The sequence below is a fragment of the Schistocerca gregaria genome, chromosome 4 (assembly GCF_023897955.1).
Source record: "Schistocerca gregaria isolate iqSchGreg1 chromosome 4, iqSchGreg1.2, whole genome shotgun sequence".
NCBI classification, from domain to species: domain Eukaryota; kingdom Metazoa; phylum Arthropoda; class Insecta; order Orthoptera; family Acrididae; genus Schistocerca; species Schistocerca gregaria.
Window position 1 is genome coordinate 29,977,059 of NC_064923.1, and position 25,535 is coordinate 30,002,593.

The 25,535-nt window shown below is 45.0% G+C and overlaps 1 protein-coding gene across 7 annotated transcripts in view; it reads right to left on the reverse strand.

Annotated features, from left to right (window-relative positions):
- The window catches only part of LOC126267963 (neurexin-1a), a 1,982,806-nt gene that overhangs the window by 378,911 nt on the left and 1,578,360 nt on the right, over nucleotides 1-25,535 (reverse strand). For all 7 annotated transcript variants that reach the window (XM_049973298.1, XM_049973297.1, XM_049973300.1 and 4 more), the window contains one exon: nucleotides 2,063-2,283. In XM_049973298.1, the coding sequence (XP_049829255.1) occupies nucleotides 2,063-2,283 (221 nt within the window). The remainder of the gene's footprint in view (nucleotides 1-2,062; nucleotides 2,284-25,535) is intronic.

Sequence of the window (25,535 nt, forward strand, 5' to 3'; positions counted from 1 at the left end):
AACAAACTAGTACTTTTTACCCCCGTGAAAAAGGATATTGCGGTAGGATCGCTTCGCTAGAGTGATAGACGCGCAGGAGAATTTCCGTAGTATCTGGAAGGCACGAGAGGAGGCACTAGCTGAAATCAAGGTGTGAGGACGTGTCGTGCGTTGTACTTGGATGGGTCAGTTGGTAGAGCACTTGCCGACGAAAGGCAGAGGTCCCCAGTTCGGCACACCGTTTCAATCTGCCAGGAAGCTTCATACCAGAGCACACTCCACTGCAGAATGAAAATTTGATTCTGGAAACATCCCCCAGGCTGTGGCAAAACCATGTCCCTTCAGTCCTTCAGTATCCTTTCTTCGAGGAGCACTAGTTCTGGAAGGTCTGAAGGAGACCGTTTGTGGAGTTTGGAAGGTAGGAGACGAGGTACCGGCGGAATTAAAGCTCTGAGGACGGACGTCAGTCGTGCTTGGGTAGCTCAGATGATTGATCACTTGCCCAAGAAAGGCTAAGGTTGCGAGTGCGAGTGTCAGTCCGGCACGCAGTTTTAATCTGCCACGGAGCTTCTCCTCAGTGCACACTCCGCTGCAGACTTAAAATTTCAATCATTATGAGCACCTTTTGAAGAGCGTGTTGGTCCACTTTTCATACACAGTACAGCGGTGATTACACTTCGCACACTTCACACCTCACACTGTGGGTACTCGCAGGTCGTAAAATTTGCGCAAATTACGGGACGGTGATTTGTGGGCACGCAGCTGATGTCCGATATGTGTTCCAGTGTGTACAGATGAGGGGTTTTGGCTTTCTAAGACATCAACGTGACTTTACTGTCATGTTCCTCAAACCATTGCAGCACGAGTCTGATCGCGGAGAGTTCTCCTGCTGGAAGATGCCATCGCTGTAGGGAGAGACTTGAACCGTGAAGCGATGCAGGTGGTCCACAATAATGTTCACGTAATTGCCTGCTGTGATGCTGTCTTCTGGTTCTAACATAGGACCCATAGAAGCGCAACTGAGTTAGCCCTTTGCACAATTCTGCTCTCACAAGCCTGCACGTAGGTGGCGCGGTGCGCCTTCAAACCGCCATTCGCGTGGATGACGCCGTGTAGGGACTCAACCGTCGACCTGACGAAACAAGGAATGTGATTCGTTGGACAGATGACACGTTTCTATTGATCCGCGATGAAAAATAAGTAGTGCTGTGGCCACTGCAGTCGTAACTGACGGTGACGTTCAGTCAATACAGGAAGGCGCAGCAGTCGTGTGACGTGGAGCTCCGTGTTCGACGATGGCCTTTGGACGGTGCGCTCCGGAACTCCTGCGTCTGCGCCAGCACTGTGCTCTGCGGTCAGACCTGGCACAGAGCGCTGCCTGTCCCGGGTTACACAATGGGGGAGACCTCCGACCTGCGCGTCTAGTGGCGAGGCGCGGTTGTCAAATGCCGTACGGCCTGCTCTTTACTTCGCCATCCTTCCATCCTTTGCACCGGTCCTGGGCACAGTAGGACTCCAGCAGGCGACCAGCTTCGCCGTTTCAGCGATTCTCGCCTCGTGCCGCAGCGCCATAACAAGGTAACCTTCGTCAAAACCGCTTCTATCAGTGGATTTCCGTGTTTGCGACCAGTATCTCCATTACGATGACTGGCCATTCATCTCTCTTCCGGCCACATTCTTTCCTTGACGCGTCACGTGTCAGCAATACCACCAGGAGACGTTCACCCTCTCATCGAGCAGTGGTGATAATGTTTTGGTTCATCAGCGTATTTAGCTCAGCTAGATTACGGATTTAGGCCCTTTCTCAATCTAAGAAGTCATTCTATAAATGTAACATTACATTGGTTACGATATACACACGTAATATTTAGTATTGTTTTTAATATGGACTGCAACACACAAATATTTATGAAAGAAATAGTGGAAACACGAGTACTGATGTGGAGTTTGTACCCGTTGACAGAAAGTGTAAAAGGAAAGAGTAATTGCAGGCAGCGACGTTTAAACAGAAGTCACCGGCAGAGTGGACGCGAGACGAGGGGCGGAGGAGGCTGAGGAGGAAGAAGGAAGTAGCGTGGCGCACCTTCTCGCGGTCGGCGACGCGCAGCGCGAGCCGCAGCCGGCCGGCCAGCAGGCTGAGCTCGAGGCGGTCGTGCGAGGCGTCGGCGGCCGTGGCCAGCAGCAGCCCCAGCGGCCGCGCCGTACGGAAGCGCAGCCACACCTCCTCCGTCTGCCAGCGCCACTCCTCGCCCGCCGCCGTCAGCGTCACCGACTGGCTGCCGTTGAACGTCAGCGTCGTCGCCTCTGCAACAGTCCGCCGGTCCCCGTGCCCACTCGGTTCTCAGGTATGCGATACACGTACAGGGACAAGTGGCTCGCACGAGTGGATACGATCCGACGCGAACGAGCACTCCCCGCGGCGCGCGCGCCACGTGTAGCCCGCCACTGTGCGGAGAGCAGGCCGTGCCAGCGTGAGTAAGTCGGTGGGAAGGGTACCACGTAGTCACCGTGGACAAGCGGGTGTTCGTTGTGGAAAATTACGTGACAACAAAGTCGTGCGAACGGTGTGGTCAGTTGTTCGCTGAGGAGGTTCGAAGTTGCATTAGTATCTTTTTTTCCTTCTTCTGCTGTGGTTTTTTTTTACACTAGAACTCTGTTCTATGGGCTATTTTTATTTGCCCCTACCCTATGTATATAAGTTGTCGATACCAACTTATATCTGAATTATGCGATATAGGCCATAACATGTAACTACTAGTTTCATTGAGCACGTTTTGTAACTGATAACAACATTCCTTTTGCCCTAAGGTCAAATATAAAAAGTAAGTTTAACTCGTACTAGTAAAGGAACGTCAGTTCCTAATTTACATTAATGAAAAAAAAATCCAGTACCGAGGAGTAGTTGTGCGACATAAATGAAAGTTCTTAGGTGTTCTTCTACATCTCAAACATGATAAGAATTAAAATTTCGCTGGGAGCGGTGGTCACGGGAAAGTACACTTACAAGAAGATCGGGCTCTGGACGGCCGTGTGGAACTACCGAGAGGGAATACCACCGTGTTCGGCTCATCCGCATTTACGGCAGCAACCTGAGCGCCAGTTAGCATATTCCCCATCGACTCTCGATCGTCGGACCTCCGAGTGGTGTTTCCTTCTCCGCTGCGGGCGCCCCCTGGCGGCGGGTGGCGCCGCCTCTGCCCGGTGGCGAGTGCGCGGGCAGCCGCCTTTGGGCGCGAGCGTTGGCTTTGCCGTCGGACGCCGGGTCCCTCCGCGCCGCCGATGGCCTGGCCTGGTGCTAGTGGCTGCTCCCCGGGTCGGTGGTCGGAGCCGTCAACTGATTTCCAGCTTTCCTACCCTGTCTGACTGCGCCTCGCTGAGGTCTGCGTGACGACACTCGTGCCGGATCATCTTTCTCGCGGCGATTTCCCTGGACCGCGCCTCGGCAGGAGCTTGTGGCTGTGCTGTTCCCGGATATAGTTTGCAGGGGAGTACCTTTCCATCCTCGGAAGTTTGGCGCTGTTGAGTGTTTCAGCGTGCTATGGCTGAGAAGATTATCTTCGTTGTCATAATTGTGTCGGAAACGTGGGAAAACTCCAGTGTTCGTGTTTCTCGGCATTCTGCGGGGTGATGTACCTTTAGTGTGTTATTGTGCCGTTGCAGAACTTTGTTTAACCTTTTCCCTCCTTACTCTTCTGCAGAGTGTCTTTGGATCCTGAGGCCTGTAATTTCGCTTGTCCCAAGTTCCGTGGTTTTGATGGATAGTTGATGAAATTATGTTTTGGAAGTTATGGGATTCTGTGCTTTTGTCTGGGGTTTTGCTGGCCTCTGCCCGTACGATTTCCCGTTTTCTCGCCCCGGCGAAGTACGTAAGTTCTAGGTGAATGAATTTTGGTGGTTCCCGTCCAGTGGTATGGTGGGCCCCGTGACTTTTAATTATTTATTTATTTATTTTATTTATTTATTTATTTATTTTTGCACCCTGCCTGTCCTATCTCCCTGGCGTAAGGTTGCCTCCTCTGCGCCCGTGCGCGAGTGTGTATGTGGGCGACGGTGATCGTTTCCTGACTTGCTTACCGTTTCTTGCCGACTTCTCTGAATAGACTGCCGAATCTATAATTTGGTGTATGCCATTCTATAGTTGCTTCAAGTTTTTTCGCACACTCCCCTTGCTAATGACATCTGCCCACCTGTGAGGTTGAATAATGTTTTGAACTATGAGCTGGCGGTTGTCGCCGTGTGTGTTTAATTTTAACTTGTATTTGAGTTTTGGTGTAATTGTATTTTGTCAGATGAGTTAATTTTATCTTGCCTACTGCGGCGATCTCAGAAATGTTGAAATGTAGCCTTTGGCTCCTTGGGAATTTTAATGTTGATAAATGATGCAGCCTTTTAGTGTAATGATTTATCTTTTACGTTTTGAGGAAATTTTATCTTGGCAAATCCTTGGGGTTAAACTTGTGTTTATGATCTACGGAAATGTTGGGGTGGATTGCACTTTCTCGTTAGGCCTGTCTCTTATTGTTTTACTAAAGGCATTAAGGGATATTTGTTGAATTTTTTTAAAATTTAACTATCATAAATTTAATCTTACCTGCGAAACCATATTTGTGGAGAATTGTTATTTAAATTTCATTGTCTACTGTTCACTGCAATAAAGCCACCCTCTTAAAGAAAAAAATCTGGTGCTACCATTTGCTTCCCCCTTGTTCCCCTACCACAGTTACGCAACGTTACAAGTCTGTCACTTCAAGGACAGCTCCGAGTTAGGCGTCCTTTAGCGAACATTGCAACTGACCCCAAGCGCCACCATTTCCGACTTCGACGGTGTCACGTGAGAGCTCACTGGAAGGCAGGAGGGCAGCAAGTGTTCTCTGATGCAAGCTGGTTCTGCTTCGGTGCCAGCTTTCTGTTGGTTAGAAGCAGCTCAGTTCAGGAGCTGCAGCCAACCTGACTGCGTGCCAGTCACACTGGAGCTACCTGTGAGAGCAGGAGCAGTAGCAGTTGTCCCACGCACTCTGACTGCAAAGGCAGTAAGTTTCGTGACTTGACCTGTTGTGCTGCCATTTAAAAACAGCATTCTAGGGGTCTTTTTCCAACAAGATAACGTTCGCCCACATACATACACGGTGTCGACATGCTGCCTTAGCCTGCTTGATCGCTACATCTGTCTTCAGTCGAGCGCATATGGGACATCGTCGGATGACAACTCCAGCGACATCTACAAACAGCGTTCGCTGTCTGAAGAAAATCTTCTCTGTTTACAAGCGGAGTCAGTTCGAGCTTTCTATAGAGTCGAAACTGAGAAACGGCGAATGCGTTTCCAGGGAGGCGGGAGCAGCAGCAGTCTGGAACGTGGCGCCAGACCCCTCGCGCCACCTCACGACACCCGGTCCTGCTGCTGAGAGCTGCCCACCTCAGCTTCGGTGCGCGCGTCGTTTAGGCCCTCTGCGATTGGTGCCAGAGGCCGCACAGACGCGGAAAACGGTCCCAGCTCCGAAAGTCAGTGGTTTCACTCCTGATGACAATGGCGGAGAATGCCACCGAAAGCTCGAGAATTTTATTCCGGTTGACGCTGCTTGAAAATCGACAATATTTTTTTCAGACATGCCACCGCACAAGACTCCGTCCCTATACTGACCGACCAAGTGCAACAGGCGTGGCACTCCATCTCACAAAATGATATACGACATCTGTACGGCGTTGACTGGAATACTCTCTTTCACATTCTAAAGGTGGCAGGGGTAATATACGGGGAGCAAAAGGCTATTTACTATTTGTACAGAAACCAGATGGCAGTTATAAGAGTCCAGGGGCATGAAAGGGGAGCAGTGGTTGGGAAGGGAGTGACACAGGGTTGTAGCCTATCCCTGACGTTATTCAATCTGTATATTGAGCAAGCAGTAAAGGAAACAAACGAAAAATTCGGAGTAGGAATTAAAATCCATCAAAAAGAAATAAAAACTTTGAAGTTTGCCGATGACATTGCAATTATGTCAGAGACAGCAAAGGACCTGGAAGAGCAGTTGAACGGAATGGATGGTGTCTTGAAGGGAGCATGTAAGATGAACATCAACAAAAGGAAAACGAAGATAATGGAATGTAGTCAAATTAAGTCGAGTGATGCTGAGGGAATTAGATTAGGAAATGAGACACTTAAAGTAGTAAAGGAGTTTTGCTATTTGGGGAGCTAAATAACTGATAATGGTCCAAGTAGAGAGGATATAAAATGCAGACTGGCAATGGCAAGGAAAGCGTTTCTGCAGAAGAGAAATTTGTTAACATCGAGTATAGATTTAAATGTCAGGAAGTAGTTTCTGAAAGTATTTGTATGAAGTGTAGCCATGTACGCAAGTGAAACATGGACGATAAATAGTTTGGACAAGAAGAGGATAGAAGCTTTCGAAATGTGGTGCTACAGAAGAATGCTGAAGATTAGATGAGTAGATCACATAACTAATGTGGAGGTGTTGAATAGGATTGGGGAGAAGAGATGTTTGTGGCACAACTTGATCAGAAGAAGGGATCGGTTGGTAGGACATGTCCTGAGGCATCAAGGGATCACAAATTTAGCATTGGAGGGCAGCTTGGAGGGTAAAAATCGTAGAGGAAGACCAAGAGATGAATACACTAAGCATATTCAGAGGGATGTAGGTTGCAGTAGGTTCTGGGAGATGAAGGAGCTTGCACAGGATAGAGTAGTATGGAGAGCTGCATCAAATCAGTCTCAGGACTGAAGACCACAACAACAACATCTGTACGGCACGTTTGCAAGCTTACACTCAACATTATGGCGGTTACACCCGTCTTAATGTATCAGCATTTCACATTTGCAATGGCTTTTCTCGTGCTAACATTAATGTGTGATCTTGCAATGTTAATCACTTATACACTGAAGAAGCAAATAAAGTGGTGTACCTGCCTAATATTCTGTAGGGCCCCAGGGAGCAAGGAAAAGTGGCGCAACACGATGTGGCATGGACTCGACTAGTGTCTGGTGTAGTGCTGGAAGGAACTGACACCATGAATCCTGCACGGCTGTCCATAAATCCGTAAAAGTACGAGGGGGTGGAGATCTCTTCTGAACAACAGGTTGCAAGGCATCCCATATATGCTCAATAATGTTCATTTCTGAGGACTTTGGCGGCCAGCGGAAGTGTTTAAATTCATAAGAGTGTTCCTGGAGCCACATTGTAGCAATTCTGGACGTGTGGTATGTCGCATTGTCCTGCTGGAATTGCCCGAGTCCGTCGGAATGCATTATGGACATTATTGAATTCAAGTGATCAGACGGAATGCTTACATATGTGTCACCTGTCAGAGTCGTGTCTAGACGTATCAGGGGACCCCATATCACTCCAAATGCACATGGCCCACACCATTACAGAGTCTTCGTCAGCTTCAGTAGTCTTCTGCTGATATGCAACGTCCATGGATTCGTGGGGTTGTCTCCATACCAGTACACACCCATCCACTGGGTACAAATTGAAACGAGACTCGTCCGACCAGCCAACATGTTTCCAGTCATCAACAAACCAATGTCAGAGATGACGCGCCCTGGCGACGAGTAAAGCTTTGTGTCGTGCAGTCATCAAGGGTACATGAGAAGGCCTTCGGCTCCGTTTCCGAAAGACCATATCGATGATGTTTCATTGAATAGCTGAACGTTTTGTGTTATCGCGAAATAGGGGAAAGAGTGTCACTGAATTGATAACAGAATTTGGGGTGAACATTATTAAACCAAAGGCATTTTTCGTTGCTGCGGAATCTTCTCACGAAATTCCAACCGTCAACTTTGTCCTCCGAATGTCACCGACCTATACAGGGAGAAATGATCATCACGATGAAATAAGGGAAATCAGAGCTCGTACGGAAAGATATAGGTGATCGTTCTTTCCGTGCGCTATGAGAGACTGGAATAATGGAGAATTGTGAAGGTGGTTCGATAAACCCTCTACCAGACACTTAATTGTGATTTGCAGAGTATCTATGTACGAGTAGATGTTGACGAAGTTTGGTGCGTTCTGGAAGAGTTCCCGGTCGCTGAGAGTGCAGGAGCTCACACTAGTGGGCTGCGCGGGCAGTGGGGGATCCTCCTGTCTCAGCTTCAGGGGAGCACAAGACTCGTGTCCTCAATAGCAGAACGAGTGAGACCTCAGCAGTTAGTAAACTGTGGCTGGGTGCAGCCCTCAGCTATCCACCTGCCACTATTCTGCTGCGTGTGTTCTCCAAACACACTTCTTCAATCGAAATATATAGCCACTGGTATGTCTGTAAATTTCCAAACTTTGCTCTTACAGTGGGAACGCTGTGCGACGCCCGACAACATCTCCAGAATTTCCGACAAACAAATCTGGAAGTGGGAGCGAGAGACCCTGCTTTCCCATTTCCATATACGCGTATCTCATTGGCGGATGCATCTTTATGGTTAGAGCTACAGAACGGATTTCCAATTTGGAGTGAACAAAACTTGCTATGTATAATTGTAATTTCTGTGTGAATAACTTTTTGTAGAAATGTCAATATGTGCAAATGTTCTGTTTTATTAAATGTGTTTGGTTGCTGTTATGTAAACTGCTGACCTTTATTTCGCTTAATCAGTTTGTTTGAAAAAGGTGTAGTGGTTCCCCTCCAAAACGGAACTGTGTAGCGCACGCAAATTGTGGTTGGCCTAGGTAGAAAAGGTGGAACCAAGAGTCCTTCGGGGACAAGCTACCAATCTGTACACTGCCATGTAAAAGTTGAGTATTGTGCGGGATCCAAGAGAGGCTTTTCCTGACCCTTTCCTATGCCTTGGATGGATGAAGAACCGGAGCTATTCTGGAATTGATGTCTACCATCGCCACTAAGGAATGAAAGAGTCCGGCAATTCTACCTGCAAATCCACCTACCAACATGCAGTTGCCACCATATTGCGCAATCACTGTAACGGAATACTATAATAATGTACAGTGAAAGATCAGCTTATTGGATGTGTTAGTGTGCTCAAATATAAGGTAACTTATAATTGAATTCATGTGCACTCGACAACAAAAAAAGTGGGTCACCCCTGAATTCCAATGTGCAGGCCGCACCTGAATGTATGCAACCAACATAGCATATTTGTGTTGCACATACTCGCAACCCTCTACCGTACAGTCGTTGTAAGATACACAATGGGTACTGCCAGAGACTACTAGAGAACACCAGTCTTTATGACAGTCCGTCCAGATGTAAAGTAACACCACGATAGCACAGAAGAGATCAGACAGTTCTTAACGTTTGTAAACTAAACTTAATAACAATAATTGACATTTCAAATGTTATGGGCCAACTAGTTCTGTCACATAAATCGTTCAGTAATCCTTAGGCACAGTTAAATATTTGAGACAGTATATGGATTTATAAAGTTGCATGGCAATTGGAAACAAGTTTTTTGCTGTCTGAAAGGATTACCCAACATATGCTGAACGTCGTTCAACGTTCAACGGGGAGTGGTTTCGCATCAACTTTATGTAATACTAAGCAGTTAAAAATAAATAAAAAAACGTGATTAACGGTTGCGACCACTCTACGGAAATCCCAACATTAACAGCGAATCACAAGTAATATCATTGTTCACATTACTCATCAACAGTTACTTGTACAGGAAGTTGTACTTTAAATGACAGGACCAACGTCTTCGTTCTGGATCTGGATGCAAACCCAGAACGTAAAGCCATTGTTAACCAAGCAAAGCTTTGTGCCTTATCGAGACTCGATCACTCGGCCGAAAGAGACGTCAAATATTGAAGTTTGTACCAGTATCAGTTATCAATTCTCAACTTGAACGTAAATGACGATAATGTTTGTACGAAAGCAGGAACCCTAACATGACAATTACCGTCTTGATAATTAACCTCGAAAGACGGTGTATAGTGTTGCATTCTCAAGGAATAAAGGATGCACATGTTTAAAATTGAAATGCCATCGTGTAATGCTGGGGACAAGGATGCGAACCCAACACCTAATCGGATTGTTGAAGAAGTACGTAAAACCAGAATGTAGATATCACAGTTTGTCACCAGTAGTGACGTTGGAACCTTAAATGACGACTGAAGTTGTATTGCCTGACTGAGATTCGAACCCGGCGCCTACCGCCGTCGCTGTCTAACCAGGTACAGACGAGAAATGTCCAATGTTGGTTCACCATCAGCGAGATGTCCACACGGTAAACTAGAAACAAGGTGACGAAAACGTCTATTTTGGCTGAGAGTCGAACGCCGCACACATGGTTATGAAGACACATTAATAATCAACTTCATATTCAGTAGTAGCTAGAGTAGCATGTTTAGTTGCAAACCTTAAGGCCTTACGCATCCCTAGTAACGTGTTGCTTAATATCTGCGATATCATGATGTTAATTTACAAGTGGATTGACTGCCGTAAAGAGCAATGTTCTCTAGTAGCCGTGTATCATTTTGAGAGGTAAATGAAGTGCCTCAGCAGAAAGTAATTTCCGTCGTGTTTCAGAGACTCTGAGAACATGTTATAAGTGCACAAAATTTGTATTATATACTAAGTATATACTATGATTTGGAGAAGCTGCCGCCAAGCTTGTTTACTTTTACATTCCGCTCAGTTGTGGTTGAATACAAGTTTTCTTAAGGCTACATCTAATGCACAGCGCTTACAAGGAAGTATAGTTTCCTGCGTCATGCTATTGCTAGCTAGGTGAAATATTTTGTGGTAGCTACGTTTAAAATGAATGTGTTTCTAACGTATTGTTTGTCAAATATTTGAATGAATCGTCAACTGTAGGTGTGCCTGCAAATGTTACAGCATAATAGCTGTAGCTGCGTTAGTTTGTACTACAGGCTTGGGTAGATTAGGTGTAACTTTAGATCCTCCAAGGGGTGATCGTGGCCATGCGGCCAGGGTCTGTACTAGCCGCGACTCGCGAGCTACGGGCTAGCCAGGCTGGCCGAGGCGAGATGCAAATGAGCGAGCTGGCGGTGGCGTTAGTGGGCCAACAGCCCGGGACGAGCCAGCACGGCTGCGCCTCATGCCTCTGCCTCTGCCGCTCCGTTTGACGTAAATATGTTTACCTCCTCTACTGAAATCAGTAAAAGAGCGTCAAGCAGAAATACACATCAGGCTGTCTGCCGTAATGGCACAATGGGAGAGGTCTATTCGAGGTAGAGTCAAAAAATGGTTCAAATGGCTCTGAGCACTATGGGACTTATCATCTGAAGTCATCTGTCCGCTAGAACTTTGAACTACTTAAACCTAACTAACCTAAGGACATCACACACATCCATGCCCGAGGCAGGATTTGAACCTGCGACCGTACTGAAGCGCTTAGAACCGCTCGGCCATTCCAGCCGGCCGAGGTAGAGTCGTCGCTCTCATTGAGGAAGGAGGATGTTCCATTAGAGAAGCTGGCAGACGGTATGGCGTACCACATACCACTGCAACGAGATGGTGGATGTCTGCCTTGAAAGAGGCACCACCAACAGGGCTCCTGGCTCTGTTAGGAAGAGAGTGGTCTGACAGCAGGAAGACAAGGACCTAGCGTCTTGGAGCAGAGAAAATCCCTTTCTGAACGCGAAGCATTTGCGGCGGGAGACCAACTTCCCCAGCTCCAGTGACACGATTAGCCGTAGGCTGAGGGACGCTGGACTGCATGCACGACGATCCGCCGTGAAACAAGAGCTCGGCAAAGACAGCGTTTTATACCGGCTAGCATTTGCGGAGCTCCATCTGAGGGCTCCACTGATGAGAAGGTGTTTTCCACCAATGACGACGGTCCACGAACGGTTTACAGGCCGCAAGGGACTCGCCATCGACGCGAATATGTAACTTCGACGAGAAGAAGTGGCCGGCTATCTTTTACCTGCTGGGATTGGAATTCTCCGAGATGGGCAGGAATTCTTCACAGGATAGAAGGAACTCTGGACAGCGCGCAGTATGCCCACATATTGGAAAATGTGATGTTTGCGTCAGTACGAATGCTGTACGCAGAAGGGGACGTCACATTGGGATTCTCCCATTCACAAGTCTGCATTTGTTCAGCACGTATTGTCTTTACTCTCTCTCAAATCCACGATTGGCGTCAACGTCATGGACTGGCCGCCACGGGCGGCTGATATGAACTCCATGAAAAACATGTGGGCTGAGGTCGCCAGAACATTAACAGAGAAATGGCCACGAAACCAACCAACTACTGCGGACGCTCTTTGGGACTGCGTCCTGGAAGCCTGGGAGGAAGTTGCTTCTTCTGGCTGTTACGTCCGACGGCTAATACATTCTATGCCAAGACGCGTGATAGAAGTACAATATAATGAAGGATTCTGGATAAAATATTAGAGTTTTTAAAATGTTTTGTTATGTCTTCTTTTTCGTCATTTTTCCTCAAAATTGAAATGGCTCTGAGCGCTATGGGACTTAATTGCTGAGGTCATCAGTCCCCTTAAACCTAACTGACCTAAGGACATCACACACATCCATGCCCAAGGGGGGATTCGAAGCTGCGACAGTAGCTGTCGCGCGGCTCCAGACTGTAGCGCCTAGAACCGCTCGGTCACTTCGCCCATCCATTTTTCCTCATTGGAAGCTAGTGGAAGATCGTGTGGCAACAGAAAAGATACAATATGGGTTAGCTTTCCTTTGAGTTGCCCTTTTAATTCAATTGGGTTTCTTTTGAATATACAGTTTGTTAAGTATTCTGTTTTGATTTCATTTATACCATGTCTACATACTTACAAACTAATCAGGGTAAATGGACTCTGTCACAGTAGTTTTTGTTATTTCAATTACGTCTCTCTCCTCCCCTCCATCCATGAATACACCCTCCGTCCTCCATACAATACGCCAACGATTTCATATTATGTTTACTCGCCGCGCGTGATTCGCCGAGCGGTCTTAAGCGCTGGAGTCATGGACTGTGAGGCTGGTCCCGGCGGAGCTTCGAGACCTCCCTCGGGCATGTTTGTCCTTAGGATAATTTAGGTTAAGTAGTGTGTAAGCTTAGGGGCTGATGACCTTAGCAGTTAAGTCCCATAAGGTTTCACACACATATGAAGATTTATGTTTACTCGTTGTTAATATCTCTTCTATTCCCTCTCACACACACTCTCTCTGCCAGTATCGCCGCAAGTGCCCTTCTATTACACTCCCCCAAATCTTTGTAAACAAATCTAGTGGTTTCCAATGACGCTACATTTTCTCTTTTAACTGCTGCTGTCTTTACTCTCTATCATTCCTCTCACCACCTATGAAACCGTATTCGTTGATCTCCCCTTCCCTATAATCCATTCTTCGTTCTGAGAACAGTCCTTCCTTATCTCTCGGTCCTGAGATAAAACGAACTGTGGCACACGTCTAAATAAGCAATACTTTACAAGCATTTCAGGCTTATATTTTGCACTTCTATCAATTCCCACATCCCGCCCTCCTTCCTGTTACGCGTCCCTTGACATCTGCATCTACATTTAAATGAATACTCGGCAATTCATAATTATGTGCTTAGCAGGGGGTTCTGTGGTTTGGTGGATTAATCTTGTACTGAGGTGTAAAACGTGTTGGTTCTCATCTCACGTCGGGCGTAAATTTTTAACACACACAAGTAGCTCTCCTTCACCCGTAGTAACGCCAAGTGCAGAACGCCAGTAAGCTCCGTAGTTCAATATCCGCAGTAAAGATAACATCCCTTCGCTGACAACTGGTGCAGAGAGGCATTCGTTTAAGCTGTGACGGATGGAGAAACCCCGTAAGGCAGAGACTCTGTCGCCAGCAAGCCGTCGTAAACTAGAAAACGTATTTCATTTTATTGAACCAATGGCCATGTAAGTTCACAAGGGCCTTACTTGATTTGAAAGTGAAACGTTGAAAACAGTGGTGCTGGACTGGGATTAGAATTCGATTTCACTATGTTCACGAAGATTGCAAACTCTTCTAGGCCTCATCGAAAGGCACCTATCTGGTTTCGAATCCTAATCAGCACAAAATATTCATTATTTCATTTCAAGCCTTAGCATGTGCACTCCGAACTACTAATAAAAAATAGTTGCATTTTCAACGTCTCTTCGTGCGTTGTCAGCTGTAACGGGTTCGTTTCAACTCACAGCACATGATGAGCAATTTATCACAACATTACAAGATCATGCGTTTCCTTACATCTTTTCACGTTCAAACATTCCTTTCCACCCTACTGGTGAAAACGGATTTGGGTTTGACCTTGTGTTCGTTGTGATCACCAACGACGACATGTTGTGGATTCAACTTCTAGCCAGCAGAGTATTTTCCATCACAGCATTGATAGTACGAACATGCCATTCCTAGCTATTATTGGAAAAGAATTTGAGAGTTAAAGTTTCTTCATGACCACGTGTGCGGGGTTTGAATTCCATTCAGCACAGAACTTTAGTCGCCTAGCTAAACATTCGCCCATCTCGCTACTGGTGAACCAACAATAGCTATTTATCGTCTTTTTTTGGCTAGAAAACGACGGTGCTCGATGCTGGGTTCGAATCCCAGTCAGGCAAAAACAATTCTATCGTCAATTAAGGTTCCGGCATTTCGCTATTGGTGAAAACATTAGATTTTTAACTTCTGATTTTATGTACAGTCGTGCTCAAAAGTATCCGAACGACCTGAATTGCATTTCACCTGATTCCAATGCGACCTACATAACTCATCTGTCTAACAGGTCCTCTAATCGCTCGTTGGTACAGTCGTTTGACTATTGAAAATAAATACAACAAGTCACCATTAGAAAACACTGCTTTGTATCGCAATAACTCAGGATGTAAAGTGATACCACGATACTACAAATATCAGGGAACACCTCATCACGGATAAGACTGTCCTTAAGGCTTGTAAGCTCGCATTTATTGCAGTAACTGACATACCTGAACTGTTAGCACTCTCATTAGCACGTCAGACAGGTAATGCACGTACTAAGTTCGTCGTATTCATGATTTCCTCTTCAAAGTAAGATACCATACCTGTTATTTAACACAAAATGACATTAATAATTTGCGTTATTCACGAGCAGCTAGTTGAGAATATGTATGAACTTCAAATGCCACGACGAACCGACTCCTTCTGCATATGGTTTTCAAACCCAGGTTTTGCAGGCTAGGCCGCGGTGGCCGTGCGGTTCTAGGCACTTCAGTCCGGAACCGCGTGACTGCTACGGTCGCAGGTTCGAATCCTGCCTCGGGCATGGATGTGTGTGATGTCCTTAGGTTAGTTATGTTTAAGTAGTTCTAGGTTCTAGGGGACTGATGACCGTACATGTTGAGTCCCATAGTGCTCAGAGCCATTTGAACTAATCATGCAGGATAAGATATCGTGACTGACGGAAATTAACAGTCATTCCTGACTAGGCATAGAGAGAGTGATGTACCTCATTTTTGCACAGTATCATTTAGCAAATATCAACTTTAAATTACATAATGTAACATTTTTAACGGACGCGAATTCCTACCCAGCATCTATTGCCACTGTTAACGAACTACGAGAGATTTTAAAAACTGCTTCTTCACAAGTAACTTACTTGAAATGCAGTGAGGTAAAGCTATGTGTTGGAAAGGGATTCGAACCCAGAACCTAATCGGATTATTATCGAAGCACAATCAACTTTGACATATCGGATTTTCTCGGCAGTAGCTAGATGTATTAAATGAAATGACGAGACGAAACATTAATTTTTCCTTTCCAGGACTCCAACCCGGCACATATCGCTGTTATATTCTAGAGAAAACGAACGTTAAGTATGGGTTTGTTGCACCAGCAGCGACATGTGAGCAGGTTTGAACTAGAGATAATATGACGAAGTGTTCAGTGCTGACTGAGAATCGAACCCCAAACATATCGTTGTTGACTACACACAAAGAGGCAACACTTACCGAATTTTTCTCCGCCAGCAGCTCGGAATAACATCACTGAACTTAAAGTGATCTCGCAAATAGTTCTGTGTCTCACTGGGAGTCAAAAACGTCAGATATCGTTAGTGTTGACAACGAATGAAAATGCATTAAAAATAAAAATTATTATCCACCAGCAGATAGGTTTTCTCACGCTAGAGCTTGAGAATACATAGGGTAAAGTTTAGTGCTAGGCCAGGATTCCAACCCATTTATGCGCAATATGCGGAGATGTTAAGGTATCTGCAGTTTTGAACAAACAACAGGTTGTAGTCGAGCTGTATTGTCACGAAGGGATCAAATTCCGCGTTAAGGGCGGTCTGAGTTGCATTCCCAGTTCAGAACCAATTTTACCGACATACAGAAGCTCCAATAAAAGACGAAATAATTGTCCTGTGACCATACACAGGGTCTGTTTCGTCACTAGAAATAAATAACTAGTATAAGAAAAGTTACTGGTGATAGAGCTTCTACATGTCGCCACTCCTTACTTTATTGTGGTTCCACCTAACGTCTACTTGGTAGAGAAGGAATATCACGTTCAGTGTGATTTTCAGACCACAATGCCATTATACCTTCTTCACTTGGCGTAGCCAGGAGAGAATAGAATCTACCTCTCCTGATCAAAAAACATCGGCAGAAGTTGGAATCGAACCGAGACCAACAGCATACGAAATTTTCATCAGTCCAACAGACCACCACACCAACTTCCCTACGGCACATTTCTCTATCATAACACCTTTGCGGCACACAAGAGGAGAATTCCGACACACAGGCTCCCTGTAGTGGTTTGCAGGATGTTCAGTACATTCATTTACTTAGTTGACCGAATCGCCATGAACTAGCTGCCTTGGCTACCCAGTGCATACATTCGACTCTATTTTGTAATCACCGAAATAAAATAACGTAACTGCCACCTACACAGAACTGCCAACAGTGTACGATGCAGAAATTTAAATAGGAAGTGTTCCTTTCGATTTGAGCTACTCTATTGCGCTAGCTGTTTGTTGAAACCATCGTGCAGTGCAAAATAAATGCTGTAACTGTCTGTCTCTCAGAAGTCTATATCCGGTCATATGCATTATCTCACAGCACTGTGGAATGCCGAAGTTCTGGAGGAAAGTCTGGTTTAACAAAACTGAGTATTTGTACAAAAGCGTGCCTCTATCTGCACGAATTAGTAAAACACTAGTCACTTAGATTTCGATTGGGTCCGTGTTTAAACGGTATGCTGTGTCATACTCAACAGGTATGCAAACATGGCATTTCGTAAATAAAGTTACGTATTCCTAGAAACCGAAATATTGCTTGTAAGCAGCGGAAAGAGGCGTTACCTGTTGCTCAGCATTGTAAGTTTTTCACCATTGTACTATGAGCTGAAAGTATTTTCTTATTATTTGCTAATCAATTTATTTCCTTCATACTTATCACCCTGGCGTGGGAGTCTTAAGTGAAGAACATTATTGAATTTCGTATCGTTGGCAGTCGATTCAAATGGCTCTGAGCACTATGGGACTGAACATCTGTGGTCATCAGTCCCCCAGAACTTAGAACTACTTAAACCTAAGTAACCTAAGGACATCACACACATCCATGCCCGAGGCGGGATTCGAACCGGCGACCGTGGCAGCAGCGAGGTTCCGGACTGAGCGCCTAGAACCGCTAGACCACCGCGGCCGGCAAACAGTCGATTCGAATTTCATCAGAGACGCTTGTATTTTATAGCAGCTTGGCCGAAGGAAGCCGAGGTCTGCGACCATTAACACAAGTTACTGAGTCGAGCTGCCAAGAGGATTTGATGTGTAAAGATTTTTCTTCTGATTTTGTTACAGAATTTTTTATGGGAATTCGCAGTTCCATGAAATAATACACACAAAAAAAATCTCGCACGTTCTGCCCCTACCACGGTTAGAACTGACGATTTTCTTAAGCGGTGGAACACGAGACACGGGCTGTACCACGGGGCTACGGACACACTGTTGCCAGGGCGCCTCTCTCCTCATGGGATTGGCTGCCCAGCCTCATAACGCATCGTGAAAGATGTTAAAAGCTGTCACTTACGTGAAGAATAGCATTTCTTAAGCCAAAAAATTGAAATTTCTGTCTCAGTGTCATAGTTTATGTGAGGATTATATACCACGAGTCATTCAAATGGAAAGGGAATATCAAGTGAATTTAGCAAGCCAGTTCAGTACTATACGAGGAAGTAATTGCACTGTCACAGTGTTGCCAAATGTTTGTGACGATGTTGCCAATTCTCAGTTGTGCTAGGAACAGCTCTGCAGCGTTATAGGAGGAAAATCCTGTGCTCGTGTCATAGGAGGATACGGAGAGGAGGCGCGGGGTTTGGTTAATATGCAGCGTTTTCTCCTACCAGCTGTGTCAAACATTTAGGTGTGTAATCTTCCATCACGATTACAGTTTCCCACAAAATATATACGAATAAAACACTTACCTTGTTACTTTGTTACAAAAGATTATTTCAGTACAATAAAAAGTCTTTGGAAATCAACTTTGCCAACCTGTCACGAAAAGTAAGATAACAAACACTTTGAACCGTGGTCGCAGGTTCGAATCCTGCCTCGGTCGTGGATGTGGGTGATGTCCTTAGGTTAGTTAGGTTTAAGTAGTTCTAAGTTCTAGGGGACTGATGACCACAGTAGTTAAGTCCCATAGTGCTCAGAGCCATTTTTGAACCTTGAAATCGTTTGCATCTATGTGCAGTCTTGTGATCATACAAGTAGAATTTCATGAATTGCACTAGAATGTAGAAAAATGTTTGTGCTAATGGAAGCTGTAAGAAACACAGTTACGTAATTATTCTGTACCACGTAATAATCAATTCATTTGCTAATTCAGAAAAAAAGAAAGTAAAAATTATGGCCATTAAGACAGAAACTAAAGTGCAGATGCGGGCGCTGTTCAGATCTGCGCTTTTTCATCTTCAGATCTATACAAATTATGTATAATAACCAGCGTATTCATTGCTTACGTAATGTTTCCCTCTTGTTTAGTCTTCTTATGATGAACTTATGATGGATCCACACCCATGAGTCTGAGTTTTTCTTTGTATACCTCCATCTGCTATCTTTGTGTGTTATTGTTTGGTGTTCAAAAAGCAAAATATTATGCCTGCTCCCACGAGGTATTAAAATGAGGTTGCCAACTGTGGGAAGTTTTTTTTTACAACCTTCGTACCTGGATAAAGAGCTTTTCCTATTTGAGATAACGGCACCAAATCGTGGTTTGTAAATCGTTTACCAGCCGTACTCTGCCGCATTTCGCTGGTTCGAAGGCAAAAAGCTTACTGACAAATTTCACAGACGGAAATGTCTCCCACTCGAAGGTCATGTTATTTTACTTAAATGATTACAAAATCGGGTAAAACCAACAATGAGGTTGTCAGTATGAGCACATTACTGTTGTCAATATGATGTTGCACCGCCCAGGGCTTGCAATGATAAAGGGCCCGTTTAGGTCAGGCATATTGTACATAGAAATGAAAGAGAGAGCACCACTAAATTCTACAATCCGTATGCATTGCATACACACAGAAATTACTGTTACAGTGTACTTATGGAGCCCAATGCGTGAATTGTATATTTTCCTGTGAGAAAGATCACTGGCAAACAGTTTCGCTACATTAGGTTACTTAAACTGGTGTCACTCTGAGCCAGAATTCATGGTCAGCGACTAAGTGTAAGGACAGTGAGTCGGATGCGGGTTTTGCAACTGTGAAATACTTTCCTTACATTATGGAAGCGAATATTAAATTTGAACTAATATTGCGAAAATTTTGGACTTGGATAGCTTAGAATGAAAATCCTTCTGTTTATCGCAAAGGAAAACAATTGATTTTCTAAAACATTCTGTGTCATACACAACTTGAAACTGGCCACGTCGACCAAATCATATCGAAGAACCGTCAGTGACGTATACTGGAAGGCAGTAAGATTCGTTGGCTTTTGGTTTGGCAGTATTCGACAGCCATTTCTAGGCGCAAGTAAATTAAGAAAGACAGCGCGTTTTCGTTATCAAGTAACGTCTTCATGAATTACTTTAGTTTTAATGTGATCTACGAGCAATTGCTGATGTTTGATATTAACATGAAAAGAATTCCGTAGACAGGGAAAGAACTTGTTCTTGGGCAACTACATCTATAATGACCAAAATGACTTAAATGATCTTCAAGCACATGAGTTCCAGCAGCGGTATGAAGAAAATGATAGTAATAACGTCGGTGGCAATCAATTATCCGGTAACTTCACACTTCACAGTGAATTTTCTGGAACTAAGAAATTTCCTGAATTAGTGAAAATTTCCAAATGGCTTCAAATCGAGGCTATGACGCCTAGAAGAGTCTTTACATCCTGCTGACATGAGAATAGCATAATCTCCACGTCAGAAGCTTGCTTCTACTTAACCATTTAATAGACTCGCGTTTTTTCCACCGTGACCAGTTTAGTAAGCTAAGCACATCGTCCATTACAGCACACCCCTGGGGCTGGGAAATGTGGCCGCAATGGTCTGGTGGAACGAACTATCACAAGTGCAATGCGTGGGTTCAGGCATTTACTTTTAAGAGGCACAAACAGATTTACTTTACCTCTGGTAACCTCAAGAGAAAGCTGTTATGATCCAGAATCCGCATTAAACATCACGTCCCTTCATTCCCAACTGGTCAGAGCCGGTTTACGTTGGAAAATGACATAGGTGGTGGTCATGGTTAACAGAAATACTGTCACCAGTAAACTTACTTACATTAGAAAATTTTATTTTATTTGATGAACTGATAGCCGCCTAAAGGAACAGGGCTCTTATTTTACTTGTACTTGATTGAACTAGAGACGTTGAAAAATTTGGTGCTGGACTGTGATTCGAATTCGTATCTCCTCTTTCGAGGATCTGAATCCCTCGAAACAGCATAGTTCAATCATTTCATTCCTTTTCCCAAGATTGCAGTCTTCTCTAGGTCTTCTCCAAAGGTAAATATGTGGGTCCGAATCCGGATCCAGTACAAAAATATTCATAACTTCATTTCAAGGCCTACCAAGCGCACACCAGCCTGCTGGTGAAAATTAACGTCATTTTTAATGTCTCTTCATGTTGCCAACAGTTTCTGGACAAACAAACTTAAGCAATATTCGTCGACAATAAAGAAGAACGATAGGAGTGCGGTTCGATTGTCGCACAAAAATTTGCGTCCTTATTTTAGATTAAACACCTTGTAGCTGGCAAGAAAATCCTATACTTAGTTAACAATCCGATTACGTCTTGAGTTGGTATCTCCGTAGCAGAACTTCACATCATGCGCTTCGTCTTTAAATTCATACACACTTCGTTACTTCTGAATTGAGGTATATGCGACATCTGTAGTGGTTAGTTAACAGGGATGAAAGGGTCTTGATAGGAGTCCCGGTTTATTGCAAAAACTGTCGTCTTTTATTTTCAAGTTCAGATTTGGTTACGGATATAGGCGAAAATTTCGGTACTTCATGACTCATCATGGATAGTCAGCAATATGATATGATTAGATTATATCAGATTAATACTTGTTCCATAGAACATGAATACGACATTTCGTAATGATGTGGAACGAGTTATTTTAATGAAAGATTTCTTTACATACCAGTATTCAATGTCTTTACAACAATTTTTTACCCCCCCCCCCTCTCTCTCTCTCTCTCTCACACACACACACACACACACACACGCACACAGCCACATTCTCTTTTTATTTTTATTTGTTTGTTGTGCTCGACTATCTGCGAGTCACGAAAACGTCCGTGAATTAATTTCTTAGTTTTGAGTACAGTTACGAAAGAAATATAAAAACAACTATGAGAGTTACTAATTTACGATGCTTAGTAGCAGTCAGTTCTGAGTATTATTAGCAACTAAGCTCCAGTCCTTAAACCTAGTTACAGAAATGCGAATCAAACGCATTACGTATTCCAGGCCGCAGCATTCGCGTCTTTGAGGCGCCAGCTATGGTCACTTCCCAGCCCGCTGTAGGATCACATCAGTTCGTCTTCTTCCTGCTTGTATTGTAACTGAGATTTGGCAACAACGCAAGGTATGTTTGGCAAATCTATAATCGACGGGTTACTTCCTGGTGTGCACGGAATTAAGCCTCAAAGTTCACTTGATTTCTCGTGTCATTTCCATTGAATAACCTGAGTTGCTATCGCTTTAGATGTAACAGAAGATTGTAAATTTACGGTTTTCAGCCCAGCAAAGTCATTGAAAGTGGTAATGGCAACTAATATCGTCCTGTAAATAGCGGTTTATGAGTTGTAGCCACTATTGATCTAAGAGGATAACGCAAACCATATCTATCCGCTAGCTCTGTGTTGACATGCTGACTAGTGGAAACGCGACTGTTATGGTTCGCGGTTCCAGTCTCGCTGAATGCAACGTTTTTATCCCTTCTGTGAAAGAGCTGCAAGCAGTCAGATCAAACATCGATAAGCAAATCCTAATAAAATACTTTCAGCTCATAGTGTAATGGTGAAAAACTTACATTGCTGCACAACAGGTAACGCCTCTTTCCACTGCTGACAACCAAATTTTGGATTTCTAGGAATACGAAACTTTATTTACGAAATGCCACGTTTGCATACCTGTTGAGTATGACACAGCATACCGTTTAAACACAGACCCAATCGAAATCTAAGTGAATAGTGTTTTACTAATTCGTGCAGATGGAGGCACGCTTTTGTACAAATACTCAGTTTTGTTAAAACAGACTTTCCTCCAAAACTTCGGCATTCCACAGTGCTGTGAGATAATGCATATGGCCGAATATAGACTTCTGAGAGACAGACAGTTACAGCATTTATTTTGCACTGCACGATGGTTTCAACAAACAGCTAGCGCAATAGAGTAGCTCAAATCGAAAGGAACACTTCCTATTTAAATTTCTGCATCGTACACTGTTGGCAGTTCTGTGTAGGTGGCAGTTACGTTATTTTATTTCGGTGATTACAAAATAGAGTCGAATGTATGCACTGGGTAGCCAAGGCAGCTAGTTCATGGCGATTCGGTCAACTAAGTAAACGAATGTACTGAACATCCTGCAAACCACTACAGGGAGCCTGTGTGTCGGAATTCTCCTCTTGTGTGCCGCAAAGGTGTTATGATAGAAAAATGTGCCGTAGGGAAGTTGGTGTGGTGGTCTGTTGGACTGATGAAAATTTCGTATGCTGTTGGTCTCGGTTCGATTCCAACTTCTGCCGATGTTTTTTGATTAGGAGAGGTAGATTCTATTCTCTTCTGGCTACGCCAAGTGAAGAAGGTATAATGGCATTGTGGTCTGAAAATCACACTGAACGTGATATTCCTTCTCTACCAAGTAGACGTTAGGTGGAACCACAATAAGGAGTAAGGAGTGGCGACATGTAGAAGCTCTATCACCAGTAACTTTTCTTATACTAGTTATTTATTTCTAGTGACGAAACAGACCCTGTGTATGGTCACAGGACAATTATTTCGTCTTTTATTGGAGCTTCTGTATGTCGGTAAAATTGGTTCTGAACTGGGAATGCAACTCAGACCGCCCTTAACGCGGAATTTGATCCCTTCGTGACAATACAGCTCGACTACAACCTGTTGTTTGTTCAAAACTGCAGATACCTTAACATCTCCGCATATTGCGCATAAATGGGTTGGAATCCTGGCCTAGCACTAAACTTTACCCTATGTATTCTCAAGCTCTAGAGTGAGAAAACCTATCTGCTGGTGGATAATAATTTTTATTTTTAATGCATTTTCATTCGTTGTCAACACTAACGATATCTGACGTTTTTGACTCCCAGTGAGACACAGAACTATTTGCGAGATCACTTTAAGTTCAGGGATGTTATTCCGAGCTGCTGGCGGAGAAAAATTCGGTAAGTGTCGCCTCTTTGTGTGTAGTCAACAACGATATGTTTGGGGTTCGATTCTCAGTCAGCACTGAACACTTCGTCATATTATCTCTAGTTCAAACCTGCTCACATGTCGCTGCTGGTGCAACAAACCCATACTTAACGTTAGTTTTCTCTAGAATATAACAGCGATATGTGCCGGGTTGGAGTCCTGGAAAGGAAAAATTAATGTTTCGTCTCGTCATTTCATTTAATACATCTAGCTACTGCCGAGAAAATCCGATATGTCAAAGTTGATTGTGCTTCGATAATAATCCGATTAGGTTCTGGGTTCGAATCCCTTTCCAACACATAGCTTTACCTCACTGCATTTCAAGTAAGTTACTTGTGAAGAAGCAGTATTTAAAATCTCTCGTAGTTCGTTAACAGGGTAGGAATTCCCAACCGTTAAAAATGTTTACGTTATGTAATTTAAAGTTGATATTTGTTAACTGATACTGTCTAAAATCAAGATACACTCCTGGAAATGGAAAAAAAGAACACATTGACACCGGTGTGTCAGACCCACCATACTTGCTCCGGACACTGCGAGAGGTCTGTACAAGCAATGATCACACGCACGGCACAGCGGACACACCAGGAACCGCGGTGTTGGCCGTCGAATGGCGCTAGCTGCGCAGCATTTGTGCGCCGCCGCCGTCAGTGTCAGCCAGTTTGCCGTGGCATACGGAGCTCCATCGCAGTCTTTAACACTGGTAGCATGCCGCGACAGCGTGGACGTGAACCGTATGTGCAGTTGACGGACTTTGAGCGAGGCCGTATAGTGGGCATGCGGGAGGCCGGGTGGACGTACCGCCGAATTGCTCAACACGTGGGGCGTGAGGTCTCCACAGTACATCGATGTTGTCGCCAGTGGTCGGCGGAAGGTGCACGTGCCCGTCGACCTGGGACCGGACCGCAGCGACGCACGGATGCACGCCAAGACCGTAGGATCCTACGCAGTGCCGTAGGGGACCGCACCGCCACTTCCCAGCAAATTAGGGACACTGTTGCTCCTGGGGTATCGGCGAGGACCATTCGCAACCGTCTCCATGAAGCTGGGCTACGGTCCCGCACACCGTTAGGCCGTCTTCCGCTCAAGCCCCAACATCGTGCAGCCCGCCTCCAGTGGTGTCGCGACAGGCGTGAATGGAGGGACGAATGGAGACGTGTAGTCTTCAGCGATGAGAGTCGCTTCTGCCTTGGTGCCAATGATGGTCGTATGCGTGTTTGGCGCCGTGCAGGTGAGCGCCACAGTCAGGACTGCATACGACCGAGGCACACTGGGCCAACACCCGGCATCATAGTGTGGGGAGCGATCTCCTACACTGGCCGTACACCTCTGGTGATCGTCGAGGGGACACTGAATAGTGCACGGTACATCCAAACCGTCATCGAACCCATCGTTCTACCGTTCCTAGACCGGCAAGGGAACTTGCTGTTCCAACAGGACAATGCACGTCCGCATGTATCCCGTGCCAGCCAACGTGCTCTAGAAGGTGTAAGTCAACTACCCTGGCCAGCAAGATCTCCGGATCTGTCCCCCATTGAGCATGTTTGGGACTGGATGAAGCGTCGTCTCACGAGGTCTGCACGTCCAGCACGAACGCTGGTCCAACTGAGGCGCCAGGTGGAAATGGCATGGCAAGCCGTTCCACAGGACTACATCCAGCATCTCTACGATCGTCTCCATGGGAGAATAGCAGCCTGCATTGCTGCGAAAGGTGGATATACACTGTACTAGTGCCGACATTGTGCATGC